Raw genomic sequence first — 26,390 nt, 5'->3', positions numbered from 1 at the left:
TTGTTTGTTTTGCTTCTCACCCTAAATGGTTAATCATTGGCTATCATGTTGCAAGGAACTGTTCAAAAGCAGTGGCATCACTCTTTTAAATTACAAAGGCAATACCTATATTTAAGCAGAGAATTAGCAACTGTAGAAATACAAATACAGTTTTTAAAATAAAGAATTTCTATGATTTAGGATGAAAATATGCTTCATTTCTTTCATGTATATCAACCCTTATCTTTTGGCATACTTACCAAATATTACTGTTCGAATCTCAGTTGCCCACATCCTAGTATTCTAACTCACAGAAACAGGAGTCTCCTTCTATTTGGATGCTTTAGTTGAGACTTTGTGAAGCACAAAATCAGTCTGGTTTTATGTTAAGTAGGTGGGTTGCTAATCTGTAAGAATGCCATTCTTGGTCAGGCCTTTATGAATTGTTTGTAAGTACTAAATCGGACAATGCAATCTTTATATTCATTCTGCAATTAGCCAAAATAATTCTAGTTAAACTCTGGTTAAAATTCTCTAGTATGAAATGAATGTAAAGTATTCATTCTTTCTTTATCTTTCTCTCTGGCTTCATTCTAGCTCATTTATTTATTTAAAAATAACCTTCTAAGTTACTTTTTCACTGCTTTTCATGTTGCAGATTGAAAATGTTGATGTCTGCCTTAGTTTTCTAGCAGCCAGAGGAGTAAATGTTCAAGGTCTATCTGCTGAAGGTAAGAAAAAGCACAGTTGTCACAAATGGCATCCATGTTTGTAAAAGACTTTTTATAATGCTAGAAATGTAAAGTGGGAGTACATAGCCCCTAATACAAGAAAGGCAATCAGTAAAGTTTCCAAAATAATAGAAACATAAATTCAGTGGTTATTACTGTACGCCTTATGTAGTTATGTTCCAGATTTTGCCAAAATTGTTCTTTACATTACCGAGTATATGGGAGGGGGACATATTAACAAAATATCTTTATGTTATTACCACTTGGTAGTGTTTGTAGAGTCTTAAGTAGATGGATGGATAGATAGATAATGCTGGATAATAAATATAGTAGATGGACATAAATACACTTAAAATAGTGTAATTAATGCTAAAATATTTTATCAGTAACAATTCTATAATTTGATCAAGTTGGTAGTCCAACTCTAAATATTTGTTAATTTTAAATAAGTCATCAGGAGTTCTTACTTAATTAGCACTAACAGTATTAATAACTGTTCTTTGTAAAGGCCTTAAAATTATTAAATGTTTAAAAGATCATCACTGACATTGAAATATAGAAAAGTGGAAAAAGAAAACTAGATCTGTTATTTTTATTTCTGTATTTCTTTTTCTTCCACATATATTTTTAGGAAGCCTTTGCAAAATTTTCAATTTAGTACTATTAACAAAGAACAATTGCTAAAGTTATGACATACCAAGTCCTTTGAGATCTGTATCAGCAACAACCATTTTTAATTAGAATTTTATGATTAAACACTTTTGACAATTTATGTTGCTTCTTGTTTCTACTACAGTCAGTTTACTCTGAAAAGCCTTTTTCCCCCACAAATAGAAATATTAGACAATTCTAAGCTGTTCAAAGTTTGCTGCCATTGGAAAAAGAGGAATTGTGTGACTTCTGAAATATTATGGACATGTACTAGAATTATTTACATTTGTCAATTTTTCTTCACTGTTTAAATTTTATTTTAAATTTCTTTAATCCTTTACCTGTATATGTCATCATGATGTTTAATATTAAATTACATATTTAATGGCAAAAAACTTATGTTCAAACCTAACTCATGGTTCTGTTACTTAGAATAAAATTTGATAAAATCCTCCAGGATAATAATACTTTACTTTTTAAGTGGTTAAAGTTGGTGAGAAATGTTACCATTTATTCGTTTTATGTCTCTTCTGTATAACATGACATCTTTTTGTTTTGCTTTGTTTTGTTTTTTCATATTCTTTTTTTTTAAACATCTTTATTGGAGTATAACTGCTTTACAATGTTGTGTTACTTTCTACTATATAACAAAGTGAATCAGCTATACGTATACATATATCCCCATATCCCCTCCCTCTTGCCTCTCCCTCCCACCCTCCCTATCCCACCCCTCTAGGTGGTCACAAAGCACCGAGCTGATCTCCCTGTGCTATGCGGCTGCTTCCCACTAGCTATCTAGTTTACATTTGGTAGTGTGTATATGTCCATGCCACTCTCTCACTTCGTCCCAGCTTACCCTTCTCCCCCAAACCCATGTCCTCAAGTCCATTCTCTATGCCTGCATCTTTATTCCTGTCCTGCCCCTGAGTTCTTCAGACCCTTTTTTTTTTTTTTTAGATTACATATATATGTGTTAGCACACGGTATTTGTTTTTCTCTTTCTGACTTACTTCACTCTGTATGACAGACTCTAGGTCCATCCCTTTCACTACAAATACATCAATTTCATTTCTTTTTGTGGCTGAGTAATATTCCATTGTGTATATGTGCCACATCTTCTTTATCCATTCATCTGTCGATGGACACTTAGGCTGCTTCCATGTCCTGGCTATTGTAAATAGGGCTTCAATGAACATTGTGGTACATGACTCGTTTTGAATTATGGTTTTCTCAGGGTATATGCCCAGTAGTGGGATTGCTGGGTTATATGGTAGTTCTATTTTTAGTTTTTTAAGGAACCTCCATACTGTTCTCCATAGTGGCTGTATCAGTTTACATTCCCACCAACAGTGCAAGAGGATTCCCTTTTCTCCCCACCATCTCCAGCATTTATTGTTTGTAGATTTTTTGATGATGGCCATTCTGACTGGTGTGAGGTGATAACCTCGTTGTAGTTTTGATTTGCATTTGTCTAATGATTAATGATGTTGAGCATCCTTTCATGTGTTTGTTAGCAATCTGTATATCTTCTTTGGAGAAATGTCTATTTAGATCTTCTGCCCATTTTTGGATTGGGTTGTTTGTTTTTTGATATTGAGCTGCATGAGCTACTTGTATATTTTGGAGATTAATCCTTTGTCCGTTGATTCGTTTGCAAATATTTTCTCCCATTCTGAGGGTTGTCTTTTCGTCTTGTTTATGGTTACCTTGGCTGTGCAAAAGCTTTTAAGTTTCATTAGGTCCCACTTGTTTATTTTTGGTTTTATTTCCATTTATCTAGGAGGTGGGTCCAAAAGGATCTTGCTGTGATTTATGTCATAGAGTGTTCTGCCTATGTTTTCCTCTAAGAGTTTTATAGTGTCCAGTCTTACATTTAGGTCTTTAATCCATTTTTATTTTATTTTTGTGTATGGTGTTAGGGAGTGTAACATGATATCTTTTATTAACATAAACCTCTTACTTTTTGTTTATCTCCTAAAAATATATGAATGCCCAAAATGATTTTCTAAATTGATTAAACATGTATAGTAATAAAATAAGAAGTTAAATAAACCTCTTTCAATAAGGTCATTCAGGTTTACAGGAGAAAATTAATACTTTCTCACTGTAGCTTTATATTGATCAAGCCAATACTTATATGTTATGACCCCTGTAAGGAAGATTGGGGGCTTATAACAGTTCAGCCTCATTTTATATGAATAATTCCACGGCATAGTGTGTGTGGCATTATAAACCATCGGAGAGCAAGAAATCTAAGTAGTTTATTAATGTTTCTAAATTCCAAAAAGGAGACAGAAAACCTTGACCTCAAAGGAGGATATATTTTATTACCAATAGCAAGTTTCATTTAAATTATGATTATAGGTTGTGTAGCATTATATCAAGCTTTACTTGCATCTCTTTTTCTAATTTTAAAATTATAACTGCAGGAGGAAAATGTAGGCTCATGTTGTAGCCTACTTTGTGCATTTAATTTTTTATTCAATATTAGAAAAACTTACACAAGAGCCCCATGTGTTAAAACTAGGAATTCCACTTACATTTATTCAATTATGTTATCTAAAGTCATGAGTAAGGTGATCTTTAATATTTATTAATATGTAACATAAATTAAAAATAAAAGAATTGGAGCATTAAAAATGGATACCTATGATGTAGTCTGCTTTTTCAAGGACATATACATATATTTTTTAAAATAAATTGGTTGGTGGGTGATTTAGAATTGTGCTAACAGTTATAAATCTAATTGCTATTATGAGGTGCACCCATAGCATCACTATTTATAATGTAGGGCAACCAGCATTTAAGTGGCTTTCTTTCTCTAGCTCATAGCCACCACTGTGTTGGTAACAGCTATGTGTGTTTGTGAGGGAAGCAGAGTGCTAAACCAAATGATTAGCACAAGACTGAGAGCCCATCCATTTCCGTGAAGAAACTAACTCTAGAAAAACTGTCATTCAGGGTCAGCAAAGAACATCACTTGAGTAAGCTTTGTTCTCTCTACGCTTCATCCCTTCCCTCTCTCCCTGAAAGTTCCAAGCTATTTGGAAATGCTAGCATGTTTCAGAAAATCAGATTTGCTTAAATCTGTGACTGAGAAAATCAAGTTGTATTTCTGTCTCCATAGATTTAGCCTAAGAGACTTGCTTCTGGAATTTCATTTGTAAAAAATAATCATTTTCTATGATACTGTTTTTATATTTTCCACTTGATACAGAAATAAGAAATGGAAACTTAAAAGCCATTCTAGGGCTGTTTTTCAGTTTGTCTCGCTACAAGCAGCAGCAGCATCATCAGCAGCAGTATTACCAGTCCTTAGTGGAGCTTCAGCAGCGGGTCACTCACGCCTCCCCTCAGGCAGAAGCCAGTCAGGCCAAAACCCAGCAAGATATGCAGTCCAGGTAAGGAAGGGAAGCGGGGAATGTGTTTAGAATGAATTTATCTTGATACAGCTTGTTTTTAATAAGTTTTTGTTTGCGAGTTTGGAAAACATATTTATATAGTTGTATCAAAATGATGGGATTCTTCGATTAATGTTATAGAATTTAAAACCACTTTTCTATTGGTTGGATGACCAACACTTATCACTTTTTAGGTGAAATATTTGTGTTTGTTTTCTGAAGGTGATTGTGGTTTGTATCAAAATGTGTGAAATGTCTTTCTTGTAAGTAGTGTATCAGAGTTCCTTCCTTCTACAAGTTATTGTTTAGAATGTGCTTTTTGAATCCTAGTCTCCAGTTGTGTAGTTTTCTTTGTTTTATGCGTTTGATAGATTAAATCGTTACATCTGTCAAAAATTTCAGGTCTGTTAAACATAGGAGTTTGAGTGTTTGGGAACATACCATTTTGATGTGAGATTGTCTGTGCATGCATGTGCGTGTATACGTGTGTGTGAGTTTCTATACACACATTGTTTGTCTGACTTGAGTCTGTGGGTGCACGTAGACACAGCTGGTGTGGGGTGCTGACAAACCACTGCAGCTTCCTTTACTCTTTCGTTCCTGCTTTTTTTCCAGTTTGGAACTATATCAGTCATGATTCAGCTAGAGAAGCAGAATCAGTAAGAAAGAGTGCCAACAGATTTATTTTAAAGAATTGATTCACATGATAATGGGGGCTGGCTAGGCAAGTCTGAAATCCTGAGGGCAGCCCAGCAGGAAGACAGGCTGACACTCTTAGCACGAGCTGAAACCGCTATAAACTGGTGGAATTTCGTCTCTGAAGGAGACCACAGTCCCACTTTTAAGACCTTTCAAGGAGTGAGTCAGGCCTACTATCCTAGTGATAATCTAGGATTATCTCCCTTACTTAAAGTCAACTGCTATGGACTTTAACCACATCCACAAAATGCTTTCACAGCGAAACCCAGATTGGTGTTGAGTGGAACTAAATAAACCTAGCTAAGTTGACACATCAAAAAATGATCACAGAACATAATTAAGTTAACAGGTTTCATGCAAATTACTCATATGTTTCTGATCAGTTTTCAGGTTATCAGATCATTAGCTCTATGGCATACATAGCTATGATCATTTTTCTTAAGGAGGGAGAATGTCCAATATGAAAATACTCTTTTATCGTCTACTAAAATATACACACTGTATCACACATATGTAAATATTTAACTTTTTCCATCTTAGAAGCCAAGCCTAAAACCTAATAATACAGTTTGCCTTGAGTTTGTTTTTGGCAATTAGTATTGACTCAGAAAGCTAACATAAAATTCCAAGATACATTCACAAACCACTTCCCACTTATTGTCAAATATTCAGCAGCTCAGAAATCCCCTTCTCTTTCATCTGTCAACCATCCCTCACTTCATATTAAGCAATATTTCTGTCTCTGTACAACCGTGTAAACTCATTTCCTTTGGCAAATTTTACTCATTAGTGAATTATTAATAAAGAAAAATCACAGTTTCACCAAAAAATATGGAGTGTACTACAAAGGCCATGGAATGATAAGGGATATTTGTTTTTACTAAGTAATGCAGATGTGCTTCTGTTCTTTAAGCTTGTCTTGGTATTTTGTGATGTCATGTGAAATTGTGCAGGAATCAAAGTGAAAAAAACATTCTCTACAGTATAAGTTCTTTAGATTTCCTTAAGTATAGAGAAGGAGAAAAAATAAAATATATTTTTTATATTTTTTATTATTAATTTTTTGGGGGAAGTGGTGGTTGGTAGAAAGAGATCTAGATTTTGAGAACTGCCAGAAATAATATTTCCTAGAGTTTGGTTTAAGCCATTTGAATGGACAAGAAGCAAGAATGGTAGCTGGAAAAATATAGGAAGTAAAGTGGTATTGTGCAAAGGATGTTGACTCTGGAAGTGAGATGAGATATCATTTGTCATTGCTTTCCCTCACTCTATTTCTGTATCTGCCATGTGGAGTTTCTTGCCCCACATTTCTCAGTGGTTATGACCCGTTGGGGGAAATTTTTTTCTCTCCTTGCTGGATATGCATGGATATTATGAAACTGTATTATATTTTAAAATATAGACCTATATATAATAGGCATGGTCATTTTATACCATCTTGGGGAGAGCTATCTTATATTTTTTAGTGAAAGCTTATGAAAAGCATTCTTTTCACCAGTGTCCTTTAATTCTGAGATAGACTCTTAAATAATTTTTTCTTTTGATAAATTGGATTTGATTACTCGTTGGATTGTTAATAAATGCAGAGTAGTTACTGTACTAAAGGTAGTGTAGTACTTAGTTAGGACCATGATAAAGAGGAGCTCCAAGTCTTCATTTTAACAGAATTTATTCTATGTTTTGGAGAATGTTATATTTCAGACATTAATACTTATTTCCATTTGTATAGATTTGACATAGTGAAATAGTGTATGAATTATAATCTATGTGAACTTAAATATAACAATGTACCTAAGCATTTTTCAAAGCCTATGTTGATAGTATACATAGGAAAGGAATAAGTGTCTATACAATAGAACCAAGATAATTAACATGGAAAAGAATCTCAGTGACACATTATCTTCATTTACATGAGATGAGAGTCATAAATCATGATTTATGAAGCCTTTTTGTTGATTCCAAAGCTCTTCCCAAGTGAATAGCTTGAATGACTGGTGGCTATATTATTCTGGATATTTAGCCAGAAAAATGTTCTTGTATTTTTCTCTGAAGACCTAAAATAATGTTTCATGAGAGTATTTTTGTTTTGTTCTCTTTGTTTATTTAAAGTAAATTGACATAACTCTCTATATTTCCACAATGTTTATTTTATACATTAAGAATTGGGAATTTGTTTTGCTCTTTTGAGAATAACCCCAAATGTTTTCAGTAAATTTGAACATCTTTCATTTAAACAGACATTTTGATCTAAAGGTTAGCAAGTAAAATATACAAGAGAGAAAATAAAATGTGGACCAAGAGACATAGAATGTGCATAACAAACCCTCCTCTTCTGGCTTCTCAGCTTCCTCTCCACTCTTGAGTGTGTGTGTGTGGGTTTGTGCACATGTGAGCGAGCATGCGTGCCTGTGTGTGTCCTGTTCAAGGACTGAAGATCTCCTTGTTAAGAGCTCACCTCTAGGGCTTCCCTGGTGGCGCAGTGGTTGAGAGCCCGCCTGCCGATGCAGGGGACATGGGTTCGTGCCCTGGTCTGGGAAGATCCCACATGCCGCGGAGCGGCTGGGCCCATGGGCCATAGCCGCTGAGCCTGCACATCCGGAGCCTGTGCTCCAAGGGGGAGGCCCGCGTACTGAAAAAAAAAAAAAAAAAAAAGAGCTCACCTCTAGAATCAGACTGCCTGCAGTTGGATCCCAGTTCCACCACTTCCTAATTGTGTGACCTTGGGCAACTTACCTCACCTCTCTATGCTTCAGGTTCTCATCTGCTAAAAGGGTATAAAAAATGGCATCGATTTCATGAAGTTGTTTTGGGGGTTCAGTGGGTCAGTATCTACAAAGCTCTTTGAACATACCTGTCAGATGTCACTCTTTTGCTCCAAGCCCTGCCATGGTGTCAAATAGACTAGGCTTGCTCCCCGCTTAGGAAATATGCTGTAGCTGATTCCTTTGCCTGGAATGTTCTTCCTCTGATAGCCACTTGGCTGAATCTCTCACCTCCTGCAAGTCAACTGTTCTAGTGTTGCCTTCTCACTGATGCTGACCTTAACTTCTCTTTTAACACTGCAGTCTGCCCATCTGCACTCCACATCATGGTTGCTGTAGTTTTCCTTCTTTTCTGTAGCTCTAACCCCTCTCTAACCTACAACTTATTTATTATATTCATTGTTTATTATTGCCACTTCCTCCCCTCTGGAACATAAGCACTGTGAGGACAGCAGTATTTTTACATTTTAACCACTTCTGTTTTTCAAGGGATTAGCCCAGAACCTTACACACAGTACGTCCTTAGTAATGATTTCTGAAATGAGTTAAGTAAGAATGAATGAACCTTTATTATAGCTGCTTCTAACTTTAGGTAGGAAAACTTTCTAACATTCACAATTGCAGTGGTACGTCATTTAAAATAAGAATTGTGTATATTACGAAACTGCTATAATAAAGATAAAATGTTCTTGATTCTTGGGTGGTCATGATATTGAACTACAGTTAGTTTCAGAATGATATGTAGTGGAACCATCAGACCTTATGCGGGTCTGATGGAACTATTTGCTTCCATCCTCGTTGATGCCTGACTATATACCTCTTTGGTCTTTTACCTATTTATTATAAATATTTTGTTCCCTTTGTTTTCTGGCTGTCATTCATTAATTCACTGCTATCAGTGTTGCTGCCTCTGTGGAGTACCATTCCTTTACCAATATGTGGTTTCTGTTTTGTGGGATAAGAAAGCAGATTACCAAGATCATTAGCATTTTGGTACCACAAAAAGTAATAGGTAACATGAGTGAAGTGTTTGGGCTATGAAATATCATTGATAGCTTAAAGACTTTCATGTTTATAACTCCTGTCTTCTCTGTCATGTTTGGTTTAGACAATGAAAGAAGATATCTGATCTACTATTAAGAAATGATGCCTCTAATTTGCAGCTAGTACAGAGTTTAAAATTTTTAATTAAAGGCTGGTTAAAAAACTGAATACCACAACTAATCGAACACAAACGTATTATCTTTAAAATGTCCAAATTACTAATTTGTTGTGTTAATAAATAATATTAATACAGAAGTCCTTACCTCGTCAACATAAACTAATATTACAAAGGGAAAAATACTGTTGAAAGACCTATGTTCTGAATTAACCCTAAAATGGCATGGTTGGTGTAAGTTTAGTGACGATATGTGAGGGTAGTCTTGTTCCTTGATCACTGATCTGTTTATCATTTGACTAGAATTATCCATTTGTAGTATGTGTATTAAAATAAAGCTGCGACTCATTCTAAATTTCCTCAGTCCTTCAGCAATCTCAAAAATTTGAACATATTTCATATAAAAATTAATTTTTCTCTATTTCAGTGATCTTTGGAAGGACTTTATATAGGTAAAGCTTAAACATTTTGCTATATTAAGGAATGTTAAGTATCCTGTTTGCATTTATTTAATATAAAATATAAAATCAATTTCTTTTATCTTTCTGGCATTTCATTTTATTTTGAAAAGAGTATATTAAAGGCCCTTTGTCTAACCAACTGGAAAAAATATGAGAACTGTTTTAATATAAAGTACTAAAAATCTTATTTAACAGTTGTGATCATAGTCATTTTCTATAGGCATTAACCAGGAGATGGGGAAAATAGTATTTCTTATTCAAAAAACAAGGTAGACATGAATCCTATAATTTTCAAACTCAGAAAATTTATTTCCACCAGTAAATATGTCATAGACATTCAGGATATTTCTGCTAATCATATTTTTACATATATGTGTTTTGACAGAATTCTAGTTGACATGAAAAGTAACAGAAAGTTCAATTTCACCAAAACCGTACACAGTGCCTGGCACATGAGACCAGCCAGCACTGAGCAGAAATCATGTCATGAATGTCTAATTTTCCTGAGACTATCTAGTAAAGCATTATAGTGAAGGAAAATTATAAAATGAAAATTCATTTTTCTTATGTACTAGTCGGGTTATACATGAGATGTTAGGGTAATAGTATACATAAAAAATGTTTTCTGTTTCCTAAAAGTTTAAAAAAGGGAGGTGATTTTCCTTAGAATACAGACCTTTTAGCTTAAGTTTTGTCTACATTATTAAATGATTTCCCATCCCGTTATTAAATAGTTAGTGAATTGTACCAATCCCAAAACAGTGATTTTTGAACACGTATTTTTATATTATAGAGAATTAAAACATGTAAAAAAGAAACAAAATGCATGTGAAAGTGTAGGTAAGAAATTACGTAGATAGGTGATAGAGTGTTAAAGGCAGTGATAATAAGTCTTTCTCAACTAAAATAAGAGCTATTTTGGGAGTTTGGGAGATTATGGTCTCCACAGAAAATCACTTGCCCTTCTGCTTTTCATTTTGTAGGAGAAAGTCAAGAATGTGTCCACTTGCTGTTTAGATAAACTTGCTCCTTCCTATAGGACTCACAAGTCAAATTGCAAAATCTCTGGGCACATGCTATTTGAGTGACTTGTCTATTCCCTTTGCAGCCCCTTCTCGAGGCTCCCATGACCCCTGCCACACACATTGCTTTTGGAGCCTTCTTCCATGGAGGACATTTGCCTTCCTCTTTTCCAGGAAACATCATTTCCTTCTGGGAGATTCACTCTGAAACTGGGATGGTTTACAGCTTTTCGGCCTGGGGTTATAAATATTGAGAAGTATATAAGGAAGTTTAATTTAAGATGACAGGAAGGCTCTGGTAATTTAAGCCCTCATGAACCTGGCTTCAATTAGTTGCTTAATTGAACTCTGTGTTGTGGCCTATAGTGTGCTCTTCATAAAAGACAGTGAATCAATTAAACTTTAAAGAAAATGAAACAAACAAAAACGACATTTATGAATCTCCTTTTAAATAACAGAATTTTTTATTCCTAGAGAGAAATAATTGAAGGGAAAGAAATTATTCTTTAATTGACTGATCGAGGAAACCAAGAGAGGGTGTAATACTAAGAGTATGTACACACACACATACACACACTGCTTGTGTTCTGTGCTTCTAGTCCATTATTTTGAAAGCTTGACAACAACTCGTGGTTCTGTTGTTATGATGAAGCAGCATCTGTATACTGTTGGTTATTTTAGAGTCAGGCAAACATGGTTTTCAATTCTGCCAACCAATTCCCAGTGATGTGGCATGAGGCAAGTAATTCTAACCTGCTCAAATACGAGGTTTCTTACCTCATATTAGAATAGTGGTAACCTTCTCAAAAGGGTATTGAGAAGACCACCTGACATACTTTGTGTTTAAAGTTCCTCCTTAGCACAACCCTTAGCATGTAACAGGCACTCAAACCAGCCACTTTCATCTTTCCTCCTCCCACTTCTAGGTCATATCACATATATAATGAAATATATTGACCCACATTAAAAACCTCAAGTCAACCTCATCACTGTTCCTTCCTCTCTCACTTTCTCTGATCAATTCTGTCCATTACACTTCTAACTTCTATTAAATACGTAAATGTAATTCAAAGTAATAATATCCTTATGATTTAAAAATGACGGCCCAATGCTCAGACCTTGCCAAGCGTGGTCTAGCTACAGAGAGGTAACCCCATTAATTATTTTAGGTATTTCCTTTAGTAAGTATTCCCTTATAGCTAAATAAAATACTGCTACCACTAATTTTTATTCATTAATTTGATCATTATCTTTTGATGTACACACTCTCCCATCTCTCCCATCCCCCATTAATATATTCAACAAATGTTTATTAAGCACTTAGTGTGTTCCAGGCACTCTTCTAAGCGTTGGAGATACAGCAGAGGACAAAAGAAATCGAAGAATCCTTGCCCTTTTGAAGCTTACATTTAGTGATAGACAATTAAAAAATTAAATATGTACTAGTAATTGGACAGCTGATGGTAGAGAGGCATAAATCAGAAAAGGAGAAATAAGATGTGTAGGAGCCATATTTCTGCACATTTCAACAGGCTTCTGGGAAAGTCCTCACTCAGATGATACTGAGCAAAAAGGGTCATAGGACCAGCAATTCCATTCCTGGGTATCTATCCAAAAAAACCCCAAAACACTTATTCGAAAAGATACATGCACCCCAGTGTTCATAGCAGCATTGTTTATAATTGCCAAGATATGGAGGTAACCTAAGTGTCCATCAACAGATGAAAGGGTAAAGAAGATATTGTGTGTGTATATATGTGTATACACACACACACACACACACACACACACACACACACACACACACAGTGGAATATTACTCAGCCATAAAAAAGAATGAAATAATGCCATTTCCAACAACGTGGATGGACTTGGAGGGTATTATGCTAAGTGAAGTAAGTAAGGCAGAGAAACACAAATACTGCATAATGTCACTTACATGTGGAATCTAAAAAAACAAAACAAACTAGTGAATATAAAGAAAAAGAAACAGATCCACAAATGCAGAGAACCAACTAGTGGCTACCAGTGGGCAGAGTGAAGGCGGAAGGGGCGAGATAAGGGTAGGGGATTAAGAGGTACAAGCTACCATGTATAAAATAAATAAGCTACAAGGATATATTGTACAACACAGGGACTATAGCCAGTATTTTATAATAACTGTAATTGGAATATAACCTTCAAAAATTATGGATCACTGTGTTGTACACTTGAAACTTATTGTGTATCAACTACACACTTCAATTTATTTATTTATTTGTTTGTTTTAGAAAGTAATTCTAATTTATTGGTTATCTGTTTTAAATAAATATAGCAGTGTGTACATATCAATCCCAAACTCCCAATCAATCCCCCCCCTCCCACCCTTACCCCCTGGGGGAAGTTTGTTCTCCAAGTCTGTGAGTCTGTTTCTATTTTATAAATAAGTTCATTTGTATCAATTTTTTTAGATTCTACATATAAGTGATATCATATGACATTTGTCTTTCCCTGTCTGATTTAGTTCACTTAGTATGTTAATCTCCAGGTCCATCCATGTTGCTGCACATGGCACTATTTTATTCTTTTTAATGGCTGAGCAATACACTTTGGTTTGAAAAAAAAGAATAGGCCATAGCTCCTTTAATGATGCTCTAGAGGGATGTCAGTCCAGGTATATTGAGAGACCCCTCTTTGCTGGCAATTTTTTTCTTTGATTATTCAGTTATTATAGCTAAAATCGCTTCTTATTTGTTTGGATGGTTAATTGGTTTGTTTGTGTCTGGCCATGGAGTGGTCATCAATAGTAATTGACATGGATGTTCGATTAATCTCCCTCTTTTTATATCCCCTTCATCTTATCTGAAATTTCCTAGTCCAGACTCCCTCATTCTTACAGACTGAATCCTCCCTCCATGCGTATGGTAGGATGAGGCTTCTGTGTTCATTTTGATGGAGAACACATGGAGGCTATGTGTTCCACATCAAAAATACTTCATTTATTTTCAGTTCTCCAAAAGCTGCTGAAGTCTCTTGGTCATTGATGGCCCCTTTTATCTATCATGTTATCCTTTGATGTTGTGAACTTAAACTTTAATATTGCTTATCAACATGTTAATGGCATCACATTCATTGACAGAACCATTCTTCATTCTGATAACTTTTTTTTCTTTAAGTAAAAATCAATTAACTGAGCTTGATTTCTCCAGGTAGAAAATGCAAACATCACAGCTATACTCCATCTTTCCAAGGGAATGGTGAGAATATAATATATATTATAAAGTATTAGACTCACTCCTAATTTAGAGAATTTGACTTGTGCTCTCTGACATAAATGTCTCGATAAAAACAATGGTAAGCCAATGTTTCATAATTTTCTCTTGTAATTACCAAATACATGATTCATGTATGATCACAGAGCCGTTACTCAGAATAGCTAATTTGTGATTTATTTCTTTAACATTTTACTCCAGGACATTTTGATATCCTGTTTATATATTACATGAACATTGTCTCCCAAACACTAGACATTGTTTGGTTCTATTTGATCTTTACTATTTCTGGGGCACTCTCTTCTCAAATAGAGCACTGATAATGTAGAGTTGATTATTATATCTGCAATTTTATACCATATGAAATTATTATGTATTAATCTGTTTTCCACTAAAATCTGTCTCAAAGGTTCAACTTACTGTCTTACAATGGAAAAATGCATCTGTCACAAAAACTATAATAATTGTGTCAGTATGACCATTGAATGTTTTCCTGTCACCAGGTCTACAGAGAAAGACAAATTGTAATCAGGGGATGACTGGGTGAGCATAGAATTGAATTTGGGGGACTTGCATGTTTCTGCAGCTGAGGTAGTCTTGCCATTGGTTGAAAGTCCTTCTTCATTACAAAGCGCACTGTCAACATTTGCCTCTTCACACTCCCATTTCCTGTGCTTCTGCTGCTGACCACTCATAGCACCCACCCCTTTCTAATTGACTTCTCAGCCTCAAAAGATGTGTAAACAAAATCAGCTTTCTCTCCTCACAAGTGGGGGCAGACTCTAGACCAGATTCCACCATCAGAGATGTTTTGAGACCCCAGTTATCCCTAAATGATATGAAACTGACTATATTAATGATTACATTTGCTTTGCAGTAAATTGAGAGGAGCCCAATTATAAGGACTGTCTAAAATAGACTTTCTTCTAGATCTTCAAACATTTATATAATTATTTTATAAGCATAATAATTAAGTTCATTTTCATGAACATGGGTACTAGGAAATAGTTTAACATAGTCTGTGCTTCCTACAATACTTTTATTTATTTATTTTATTTTTGGCCGCATTGGGTCTTCATTGCTGCTGCACACGGGCTTTCTCTAGTTGCGGCGAGCGGGAGCTACTCTTCATTGCGGTGCGCGGACTTCTCAATGCGGTGGCTTCTCTTGTTGCGGAGCATGGGCTCTAGGTGCCCAGGCTTCAGTAGTTGGGGCACACGGGCTCAGTAGTTGTGGCTCACGGGCTCTAGAGCGCAGGCTCAGTAGTTGTGGTGCACGTGCTTAGTTGCTCACGGCATGTGGGATCTTCCCGGACCGGGGCTTGAACCCGTGTACCCTTTTTAAATCTTCAGAAGTATTACATCATCCAGATTTTTTCACTCATCAGGGTAGTCTTTGCCAAAGTTTGTTTACATTTTTGCTTAAAAAATAGTAAGAACCTATATGGGAAAATAATCTGAGAGAGAATGGATGTATATATGTATATCTAAATCACTTTGCTGTACACCTGAAACTAACACAACATTGAAGTCAACTATATCCCAATATAAAATAAAAGTTAAATTAAAAAAATAGTTTTGTCTAGCGGCATTCAGGGTCCAGGTTTTTTAAGGTGGTTGCATTAAATTGGGCTTTTAGAATGGAGCACTGAATGCATTGAGATATAATTTTACTCCACACTGAAAGTTATAAATGGAAAAGATCCATGCAGCAGCATAGTGTTTTGAGCTACATGTAAGTAAAAGCAGTGTGAAAATCTAATTTATGGTAACATTGTGAGAGAAAGGTGAGCCTGGTTTCCTGAGTTCTTTATCTTGAAGTTCTCCATTCCTAAAAGAGCATGAGACTTTGATACAGTAATATCCTCGCCAGGCATCTCCCTCTTTAGTTACTGTTTTGAGATCCCTCAAAAGCAGACCATGCAGGTGGCCTTATTAACTGTCAGTTGAAATTTAAGATAAGACAGAGGTTATAATAGATTTACATGCCATCTTTCACTAATGGGATAAGTTATCACAGTAACCTGTCTCACATGTAATCAGGATGATATTTCAGCCACCCAGCTGCTAAAAAGAAACACATGTGGATGTAGGCTAAGCTTCTGACTCATTTATGGATTAGGCAATAACTGTTTTTAGTGAAGTCTCAGCAAAATTTATGTATAGGGACAACATATTTTTATCACATACTCTGATGTGAGTATAGTTGTTACAAAATGTCTTAAATATTTTTGAAGGAGCGTATATGGTTTTAAGGTACAAAAGATATTTTGCAGAAGTGGCCGAACACTTTTCTCTTTTTTAGAGCTATTAGCTTGTCAGTTATCATTTTATAACATTGCACAAGGACCCTACAGAAGGGAAACTGTATATACTAAAGGAAGAATTTGGTTTAAAGAATTCTTTAAATATTAATTCTGAAGATACGGTTTCATTTCTAGCAATCATAGGATATATAAGGAAATGTATTTCAATCTATCTCAGCCTTAAAAATTTTAGTGAATGTGTTCTACTATCTTCAATGTTTGTTATTTTATATAAAATCCTTAGTTTAAGACTTTCTTCCAATGTACTTAATTATAATACACCTTGGGTAATTTATCCCTAATTTTCTCTCAAGCCATTTTTAGTAAATTTGAAAGGAAATAATTCCTGTCTTCTTCACATCATACCATCTTACAAAAGGAAAATAAAATTGGGAGGTTAAAAAACTTCCACCAAAATTTATGCCCAAGAAATTTCTTACCTCATATTGTGTAATTTGCTTCTTTGTATTCCTCCTTGGTTCCTTGGGAATAGTGTTGTTAGTAGAACAAATGTGATTTTATGATTAAGCATTTTTTCTCTTTCTTTGGGAATCAAGAGTACTAAAGGTGTGACTGTAGAGCGATTCTGTATAGGGATTCCCACTCCTATTTGTGTGACTCCAAGGCTGAAGTTAAGTAGACTGAAGGGAGGAAAGATGGTTGATTCTAAAACAATTTTCTGTAAAATCTCAATATAGATGAGGAGTTACAAAAACCTACATAATATGAAAGATTGCTCCGATAAACAGTGTGTTATCATATTTATATTAAATACATCCATTTTAAAAATTACTGTTTTGTGCTTATTTTTATGCTTTGATGAACCAGTCACTGTGCGTAGTCCATGAATACCACGTGGCTTAATGAAAAACAATATTGTTCTAGTGATGTTTCATATATTACCTTAGAGCACAGGGTTCTTTCTTACTGGTGGTTTGAAAGTTCAGATGTGACCTTTCAACAAATAAAGATTCAGCCCCCACTATGTGCCAGGAATTATGCTAGATGTGCAGCTGAGATCCGGTGATGCTTTCACCTTTTATTTCGCCCATCATCTAATAGGGGACCTAGATGTTTAAACAGGTGGTTCGGTGAGGTGTGCTAACTACTCCCACAGAGTACGAAAGCCCATACAAAGGCACTGATGAGGAAAATGCCATTTCACTTTCAGGAAACTGCCACTTTTTGGCTGAGCAGAAAGTGAAAGTGGAAATGTGTTCTGGGTATCTCTTGCTGTTTAAAATATATTGGCAGGAAACAATAACGATTTTATCATACTCATGGATTTTGTGAGCTTAGGAGTCAGACAGGGCACATCAGGAATGGCTTGTCTCTACTCCACTATTTCTGGAAGCTTCACAGGGAAGGGTGCAAAGGCTGGAGTGTCACAGGCTGCCCCGAGGCAAAACACCTGTGGTTGGAGAATCCACTTTTGAGGTGACTTCTTCACTCACGTGTCTGGAACAGTGACTACATATGGCCTCACCAGCATGGCTGTTTCAGGGACATTGTACTGTGACCCAACTGTATTGTGACCCAATAGATGAAGGACTGACAATCCCACCCAGCTTCAAAGGGAGGGTGTGTGGGATAGAGATCTCACCTTTTAATGACAGGAGCATCTAATAATTGATTGTAGCTCTGGGTTTAAATTGCCACAGGGCGTGATGAGAGGGAGGCTAGAAAAGTAGGCAGAGGCCAATTCATGGGGGCTCTGGATGCTCCTTCTAGGAGCTGGGAGTTCTTTCTTGAAGGTGAAGGAAGTTGCTTCAGGAATTTTCTTAGCAGAAGGAAAATGAGGCTGCTTATCACTTAGGAACATGACCTTGGTGACAGGGTGGAGAAAAATGTGCTTTGGGGAGAAATGTGAGAGGGTGCAGGTTTGTCATACATTATAGCTATAGAGACAAGAGTTTGAACAATTTAATGTTAATAGGCATGAGGGTGGGACTTGAGGAAGATGGATTTGGGGACTGTTTGGAGGTAAGGGCCAAAGAAATCATCACATTTCTAGTTTTGTTGACTCACTGGTGGTGATGTATTTCAACAAGGGAAAAAATAGTAATGCTGTGGTGGAAACAGATGAGAAGGAGATGAAGAGGGGAAGTTCAGCTTTGGCCTTCATGAATTTGACATTTCAGTGGGACTTCTATCTAGATGGTGATATCTAATATGAGGCTCTGGAGCCCAGAAGAGTGGTCAGGGCCAGATATATGGACCTGGGAACATCGGCTTAGCAATGTTTTGTTGATTGAAACTATAGAAATGGAAGAGATTACTCAGGAAGAGAGTATAAAGCTAGGGAAGAAAAGGAGGGCTCAGAACAAAACTCTGGAGACTACAAACATTTATGGGTCAAGTGAGCAAACAAGAGAATTCCTTTTGTTGTTTTGCAGTATATTCAGAATTATGGAGGCCTGTTTGCTACCTTCTTAAAGGCAAATTATTTTTGTTGTTGTTATCGAGGACTGCCTCAATTTCTGACACATTTTACCCCTGTCTTTCAAATTAGTTATGACATTTAGAGTGCAAATCTAACACAAAACTGTGGTTGAAATATTAAAGCAAATATACCATAGCATTAAGCATATCAAAACTATATTTTCATCTAATGACTGTATCACAAAACAGAACATTTATGAAATTCTGTATTTGAGATACTTTGGGGATTATGTACAGTTTTGAGAATTGTAGGTTCTGGAAGGCTCATCCTGTGCGTGTTGTTTTGGGAATGGTGGTTCTTGGATGTCCTGTTGGGGCAATTTTCTGATGATTCTTTATAAGATTAGGACCGATAGGGCTTGATATTGTTGAGTTTAGAAAACAAGAAGAGTGAGTAGTATCCAGAGAGGTTTGAGGGAGAATAAGACAATTGTATTTGCTTGCACGAAATCGGGTCTCAAAGTAATTATAAACCAGGAGATTGAGAGCCAGAGTTTAAAGCTCAGGCACTGTCCTGAGATGTCCGTGCTTGTGGGTCTTAGAGTAAGAATGTAGTAGCATCAAAAGTGATAGGTGGGGGCTTCCCTGGTGGCACAGTGGTTGAGAGTCCGCCTGCCGATGCAGGGGGCATGGGTTCGTGCCCCGGTCTGGGAAGGTCCCACATGCCGCGGAGCGGCTGGGCCCGTGAGCCATGGCCGCTGAGCCTGCGCGTCCGGAAAAAAGTGATAGGTGGGACCAAAGAATGTGGTGTGGTGTTGAGAAGACAGCCAAGCACAGGAGGGAAGGGTAGTTGTAGGAACATGGGAAGTTATGATTTAATGAATTCACCAGACTATTTATAGAGCCTCACATGGGGGCTTAGTGAACCCAGGGACTCCCAAACGTACATCTGAATCCCACTGAATTTTCTTTTTAACTGTTCCAGCACTTATTTCTACCAGACACCCTTCTAAGTGATCTACAGTTTAATCCTTATAAGAACCTTGAGATAGATAATATTGTCATCCTTATTTAACCCCTGAGGACACAGGCTCAGAGAACAGCTGAGCTGGGATTCAGGTAGAGTATTCAGGCTTTAGAGTCTGTGCTACTAACCAATATATTAGATCTTTACTACTGGCATTTCAATTTAATAATTCACAGAAGGTAGATATTTGAATGTACCACTTTTTGCACACTTGCCTAATATTGTTTTGTTTCTTCTTCCAAGGTTGAAGTCAGTTCAGTTTCCATTAAATATCAAATTGTATTTTTTAGGAAGGGTTTTGAGTTGGAATACATGGTCTGAAGGGTTATACTTCTCAGAGTGAAACAGTCATCCCTGCATTCTTAAACCTAATTTTCCCAAATTAAATCATTCTAGCACATTGCTGATACATGCCGGTGGTCAATAAAATCCTTTTTAATGGTTTATTAATTGGTGGATAACGTCAATCAATATATGCTTATTAGAATAAGTGGAACACAAAACTAAATCAAATTTCTCAATATCTATGTCTGTCTGCCACTTTAAATACCTTAGGGGTATGAAGTCAATTTCTTATTTATTAATTTATTCAATATCCAAAACTATTAGGTGCTTTAAAAAAGAGCTATTATAATATGACCATAAAGTGATCTTTACTTTATCTCTGCTGTGAAAATGGATTTATTCATCTGTGAATATCCATCTTCCTAGTATTTCCTGTTACTTTATTCACCCTTTGACTAATGACATAACTTAAAAGTGGAGTCTTGATTTTTTTTTTCTCTTTTTACACTCTATCAGGGATGTTAAATCTCTTTTTTCTGCCCTCTGCTCCCATGTAACTGTACTGCACAACCCAAGCCAGAGGCCCCAGAGCCATCTTAGATTTTTCCCTTCAAGTCCTATGTCCATGATTATAACTTCTCTCATTAATCATTTACTCTTATTTCCTGTGCCTCTGCCTCCATTCAGGCCCTCATCAAATCTTTCCTGAATTGTAGCAGTGATTTCCTATGTGGTCTCCTGGTTCCAGTCTTGCTAAATATCCCAACCTGTTTCGTCCCCCCAATTTCTTCTTTACATATCAAAGAAAAGGATCTCATTAATCTGGGAATTTATTATTTATTCTGCAATTTAAACCTTTTGGTATTCTCTGCTGGGGTCATGACAAAGGCTCAATTTCTTAGGAAGTTACTGTGGCTCTCCAACTTTTTACTTGGGCAATTAGTAGTTGTTAAAAGAATATTTTAACTATCATGGGAATTAAATAGCAATTAAGGCAATTCAAATATTAACTGTCTCAACTGAGATTTTGTTGTTTTTGAAAGAACCTTGATAGTAGCCAATGGAGGTAAAGAGTGATAGACGTGTGAGGCTCAGATATTGTGTTTTGGTGACTTTTAATGACGCACATGTCTTTATATCTGGGTCCAGTTTGATTTTTGAAAATGAAAGCTAAGGAATAAGATTACATAATTTTTACTTCTGCATGGAAGTCCACTGGTAGAATAACTACAACAGAAATAGAACCTTCCACAAACATCTTGCACTGAGCCACTCAAAATCTTCTTAACAATATTTGATGAAAGCATAAGGAAGAGATCGAGTAAGTTTTTACTCTCATTCTAAGTGTTCTGATTAATAAGGGTTGCTGGAATCCTAGCCAAGGATTTTGAGGGTACCACAGGACTCAGCAGAAAAAAGTTCTGTGATTGATTAATTAGTCATGTGTGCAATGAACATGGGAGTGGCAAGTTATAAATAGTGCCATAATTTTCTAGCTCTTACTAAAATGTGGCTTAAACATTTAAAAAATAGTGTTTACTTGGAAGATTTTTGAGAATTGCTTGGACACTAAAAGCATCAGACCGTTTAAAATTTGTTTTACTGTTTATTTCCTATTTCTACATAAAGTCATCTGTTGAATGAAATTATTTAAAATTCCCTATCTAAATGCTGAAGAGTATCTGTTGAAAGTAGATTTATTTGACACTGGAAGAGATGATACTCTGAAGGCAATATAAAGTTATTATCATAATGTCTTGGAGATACAAATCCAAAAGGCAATGAATTAATAGCAAAAGAAACATTAAAGTATCACAAGTTGTACTTTGCAAGAAAATGATATGATATAGTAGAACATAGCACAGCTTATAGAATCCAACAGAAGAAAGTTTAAATTTCAGTACTATTATTTATAAGATGTATAACTTGTACAAGTTACTTAATGTTTAAAGGCAGTTTCATATTTTTCAGTCAGGAATGGAGTATCACCTTTGCAGGACTATTGTGAGGAATAAATGAGAAAATAAATGTAAACTGTCACTTAATAAGGACACAATGAAGACAAGTGTCTTCCTTTAATATACTTCTGATAATTCCATTCTTAAAACAATTTCCCTTGGTTAAAAGATGGTGATATAACATATCATTTTTTGATAATACTACCCAGTAAATAGCAATCAGTAGTTAATTACTGAACACATACCAACCCATGATAGGAACTGAGAATGAAGAAATGAACATACTGTAATTCCTTTCCTGGTGAACAATGCAATCTGTTCAGGAAATAAGCATTTACCCTGATAAATTTCCATGTTAACCTAATCCTTAGAGATGAATAAAGACCTGGGGACTAATGGAGGACAAAACCAACTCTACAAGACTTGAGAAATGCCTCAAGAAGGAGGTGACACTTGAGCAGGATCTTAAAGCAGAAGTAAGATTTCATAATGTGGGGAAGAGAAGCCATGGTGTTGCAGATGAAGGAAACCTCATGAGAAAAGCCATGGAGCCGGGGGAGAAGAGGCCTCAGGCCAGAAGCAGAGGTGTAATGACAGTGGAGAACATGGGATGCAGGATGTGCAGAGGAGATGAAGCTGTAAGAGAGTCTGAGGAGACACATGGAAACAGTAAACCAGATCACAGAGCTTGGACTGTATCCTACAGACAATGGGGAGTCAACAGCAATTTCAAAGAAAGAGATTGACATCTATTCTTTCTTGGGAAAGTTAGTTCTGTTGACTGTGAGAAGAATGATTGGATTTGGTTGGCAATAAAAAAGGGATGATAACAAAGAGACTAGTGGAGGGGCATTATCAGAGTCCATGAGAGAAATGACACAGAGGTAGAAATGGAGTGGGTCATGTCAAAGAAGACAACTCTTCTTTGTTCAATGGAAAAAAAAAAAGTTGGTGACACTAAATTTAAATAACAAAGTCAAAGAGAGAGAGATGATTTGAAAGAATAATGAGTTAAGGTTTGAACATTTGGGGGATATCTGGGAGAAATATAGCTGATAGATCCAGGTAGAATATGTAGGAGATAATGAGATACTTGGAAAAGAGGCTCTGAGTTTAGAATTGAGATTGGAGTATAAAATACAGATTTGATATAAAAAGAATGGAGGGATATACCAGCTGATACCTAGGATTATGGTTTTGAAAATATTCATGGGCATAGTACAAAATTTAGAAGGGGTGATGGTGAGTGGACCTGTGTCTTGGAAGGAGGAGGAGTAGCTCAAGAGACAGCTGTTGTGTTAAGAAAGCTAAGTGAGTTGAGGATTTCTAGAGGAAGGAGGGTGTCAGCACTATCTAAAGCAGCAGCAGCATCAGCAGCAGAATAGAAAATGAGGCATGGCTTGAGATGTTTAGATTATGCTCTTTGACTTTGGAAACAGGTGTTTTTCTTCCAAGCTTGGACATCTGTGGATGTTCTGTAGAGCACAGCTTTTATTATGCATAGGAATCCTGTTAAAATGCAGATTCTGATACAGCAGATTTGGGATGAGACCTAATAATCAGTATTTCTAACAAGGCCCAGGTGATGCCATTTTATTCGACTGTGGACAATACCTTGAGTAGTGAGGCTCTGGTGGTTAATAAAAATAGGTGATTGCAATTCAGGATCGGTTTACTTTGAGAAGTTTTCTTTCCTTATAATAAATGGATATTACAGTTCTACCTGGGGATTTGCACTGAAGCTGTATTGGATAGTTCTGGCAGTTTGGATCCTTCTGTGTACTGAACACCAGATGAGTTTCATCCTTTTTTTTAATTGACTGTCTCTAATCTCCTCTTCCCTTCCATGTTAGGGGAAATAAAAAGCTTTCCCTTGATGTTCTACTTTACAGGATAGATGAGAAGATACTTCCTTTAGTAGAACCCACAGTGTGTCTCAAAATATTTATTTTTTTTTGCTTTTGTTTCTGATATTTTTGCCACCCATTAGCTAGAAAGACTTTCATTTGACAACATTTCAGGAAAAGAATACATAATCTTCTAACCAGATGTCTGCAAATCCTTAGTTTAGTGGTGTTCTGACTCTATTTATCTGCCCCCACTTGCCTCAGAGCTGTGTATACATGTCCCTTGTGTCTGTTTCACTAATAAACTGCTTTGGCTGTACCTACTCACCTGCTTTGTTACTAGCCCATTTGTAAATCTGAAATTAGGGACATGGTATCACAAGCACTGTGGGGAAAGAAATTCGTTTCTGCTGCGTAGAGAGCCAGGGCCAGGTAAAAAAGGAAGGAGGAAAGAAAGAAAGAGAGAGAGAAAGAAAGAAAGAAAAAGGAAGGAAGGAAGGGAGGAAGGAAGGAAGGGTGGATGGAAGGAAGGAAGGAAGGAAGGAAGAAAGAAAGAAAGCAAGAAAGAAAGAAAAAAAGAAAGAAAAAGAGAAATAAAGGGAGCTAGAGGCATTGTGAGAAGTTGGGGCTTGAGTTAGGTGGTAAACATGAAAATTGAAGGAGAACATAGATAAATTTGTAGAGGTCGAATCAGCGTGGCAGGGTATTGATTGCACATCTACAATAATTAAAAGGAAGGAAAAAGGGAAGAGTTGACTATTGAGGTTTCAAGCCCAAAGACCTAAAGAAAATGGTGATCCTGTGTACAGAAATCATGAAATGAAAGGAAGGATCTGATTAGAACTTGGGGGATTAAAAAAAGGAAAATGGTGAGTTTGATGTGGTAATTGATTTTGAAGGTCATGGAAATGATGTCTTTTATTCAGTTGATATTGATGACTGGGAGTATGATGCAGCTATTAACTCTAGTTTCTAGTAGATTTCACCTGAAATCTTAGGTAAGAATCAAATGAAAGAATGCATACAAGTGTTTGAGGAAAGATGACATATGAAAAAGCATGCTTTTGAGAGATGGGTAAGGGAAGAGGGCCTGGTGAAAGAAAGAGAAAATGGACAAGAATGATGGTGGGCAGATCAAGTATGTTATTAGTATGACAGTCTGTGAAAGAGAGAAATTTAAAAAGGCAGAGAGAAAAATATGGTCAAATACAAAAATATTAGAATATGGTGAGAGTTGAATCAAACTCTTCTTCAAATAACAGTTTCACATTTGTAAGGATAGTATAGGGCAGAAGCCCAGTTTCAAAGAATTAAAGTAGGATGGCTTGGTACAAAAATATAGGCAACTAGTAGAGTATTCTCATAATAATTAGAAAACACAAGTGGGCAATAAAATCAGACTGATTTTGACCAAGTCGATTAACCTCTAGATTTTGTTGTTGGTTTTCTACTTCTATACTAGAAATTATGATACATCTTTAAAATCATGGAAGAAAAAATCAATGAGGTGGCTTTAGTTCCCCGAGGGAAAGTACATTGTTTTATTGGCATCTCTCCTGCTAATATTTGTGTTCAATTTGGAGGGTACAGGATAGAAGACATCATGGTGAACCTGTAGGTAGTTCTCTTATTCTTGGGTTGACAAAGCAGAGTGACATGTTCACAGAAGATTCTTTTTTTTCACTTTGGGTACTTTTAGTTTTAATTTTTGAATTAATATTTCATTGGAGTGCTTTGGTTTTTACTTTTAAATTGTCCTCTGATATTATTGTTGCTGAGGTAGTTTGGCGAGTTGTAGCCAGTTGTCTCAGTGTCCAGTACAGTTAGAATATAGAATGCACTCTGCAAATAAGAATATATCACATATCCACTTGAAAAACAAGTGCTCTGAAAAGCTGTCTAGATATGAGGAATTCTTTATTCCTCTCTAGCCAGGCAGTTCAAAGAGCTGCATACTCCCACCACAGACTGGCTGCATGGAGTAAGAGTTTACTCAGGAAACATGTCACCATCTTAAGGGATCCTTCCCTTGGTTAAATACCCTCTACTTAGCAGCAAAGTAACTGGATTAACAGCAGGGCTCCACATGACCCTTCCACCCTGATTCCAACAACCCCATGTTGTTCCTGTTTCCTTGGAGGCCTTGGAAACTGTGCATGTACAACAAATGTGTTCATGTAGAGTCATCACAATTCACCAGCAGAGTGATTCTCCACTCACACATCAACCCATGACCATCACAGCACGTGTGAACATGTTTAGGCCCACTGAGTCTTACTGTAGCCTTCAGAACACTAATTTCAGTACCATTAGGTAATTCAGAAATCAGTTCAAGTTAAAGCACACATGTTCATTTCGTTTATAAAGTATCCACTGCTCTTCAAAACTTGGTTTCCATAATGCTTTTTGGTGTGTTTTCGACCAAAGATTGTGATTTAAAAAATCATTAAGAATTGTAATTCAGGAATGC

General features: G+C 36.2%; 1 protein-coding gene across 3 annotated transcripts in view; it reads left to right on the top strand.

Annotated features, from left to right (window-relative positions):
* Positions 1–26,390, top strand: part of NAV3 (neuron navigator 3) — a 369,647-nt gene that overhangs the window by 140,472 nt on the left and 202,785 nt on the right. For all 3 annotated transcript variants that reach the window (XM_007454822.1, XM_007454823.1, XM_007454821.1), the window contains exons 4-5: positions 638–710; positions 4,579–4,762. In XM_007454822.1, coding sequence (XP_007454884.1) covers positions 638–710; positions 4,579–4,762 — 257 coding nt within the window. The remainder of the gene's footprint in view (positions 1–637; positions 711–4,578; positions 4,763–26,390) is intronic.

The sequence above is a fragment of the Lipotes vexillifer genome, unplaced genomic scaffold, assembly GCF_000442215.2.
Source record: "Lipotes vexillifer unplaced genomic scaffold, Lipotes_vexillifer_v1.1 scaffold1325, whole genome shotgun sequence".
Classification (NCBI taxonomy): Eukaryota; Metazoa; Chordata; class Mammalia; order Artiodactyla; family Lipotidae; genus Lipotes; species Lipotes vexillifer.
The sequence above is the reverse complement of the archived record's forward strand: the minus strand, read 5'-3'. Positions and strand labels throughout refer to the sequence as shown.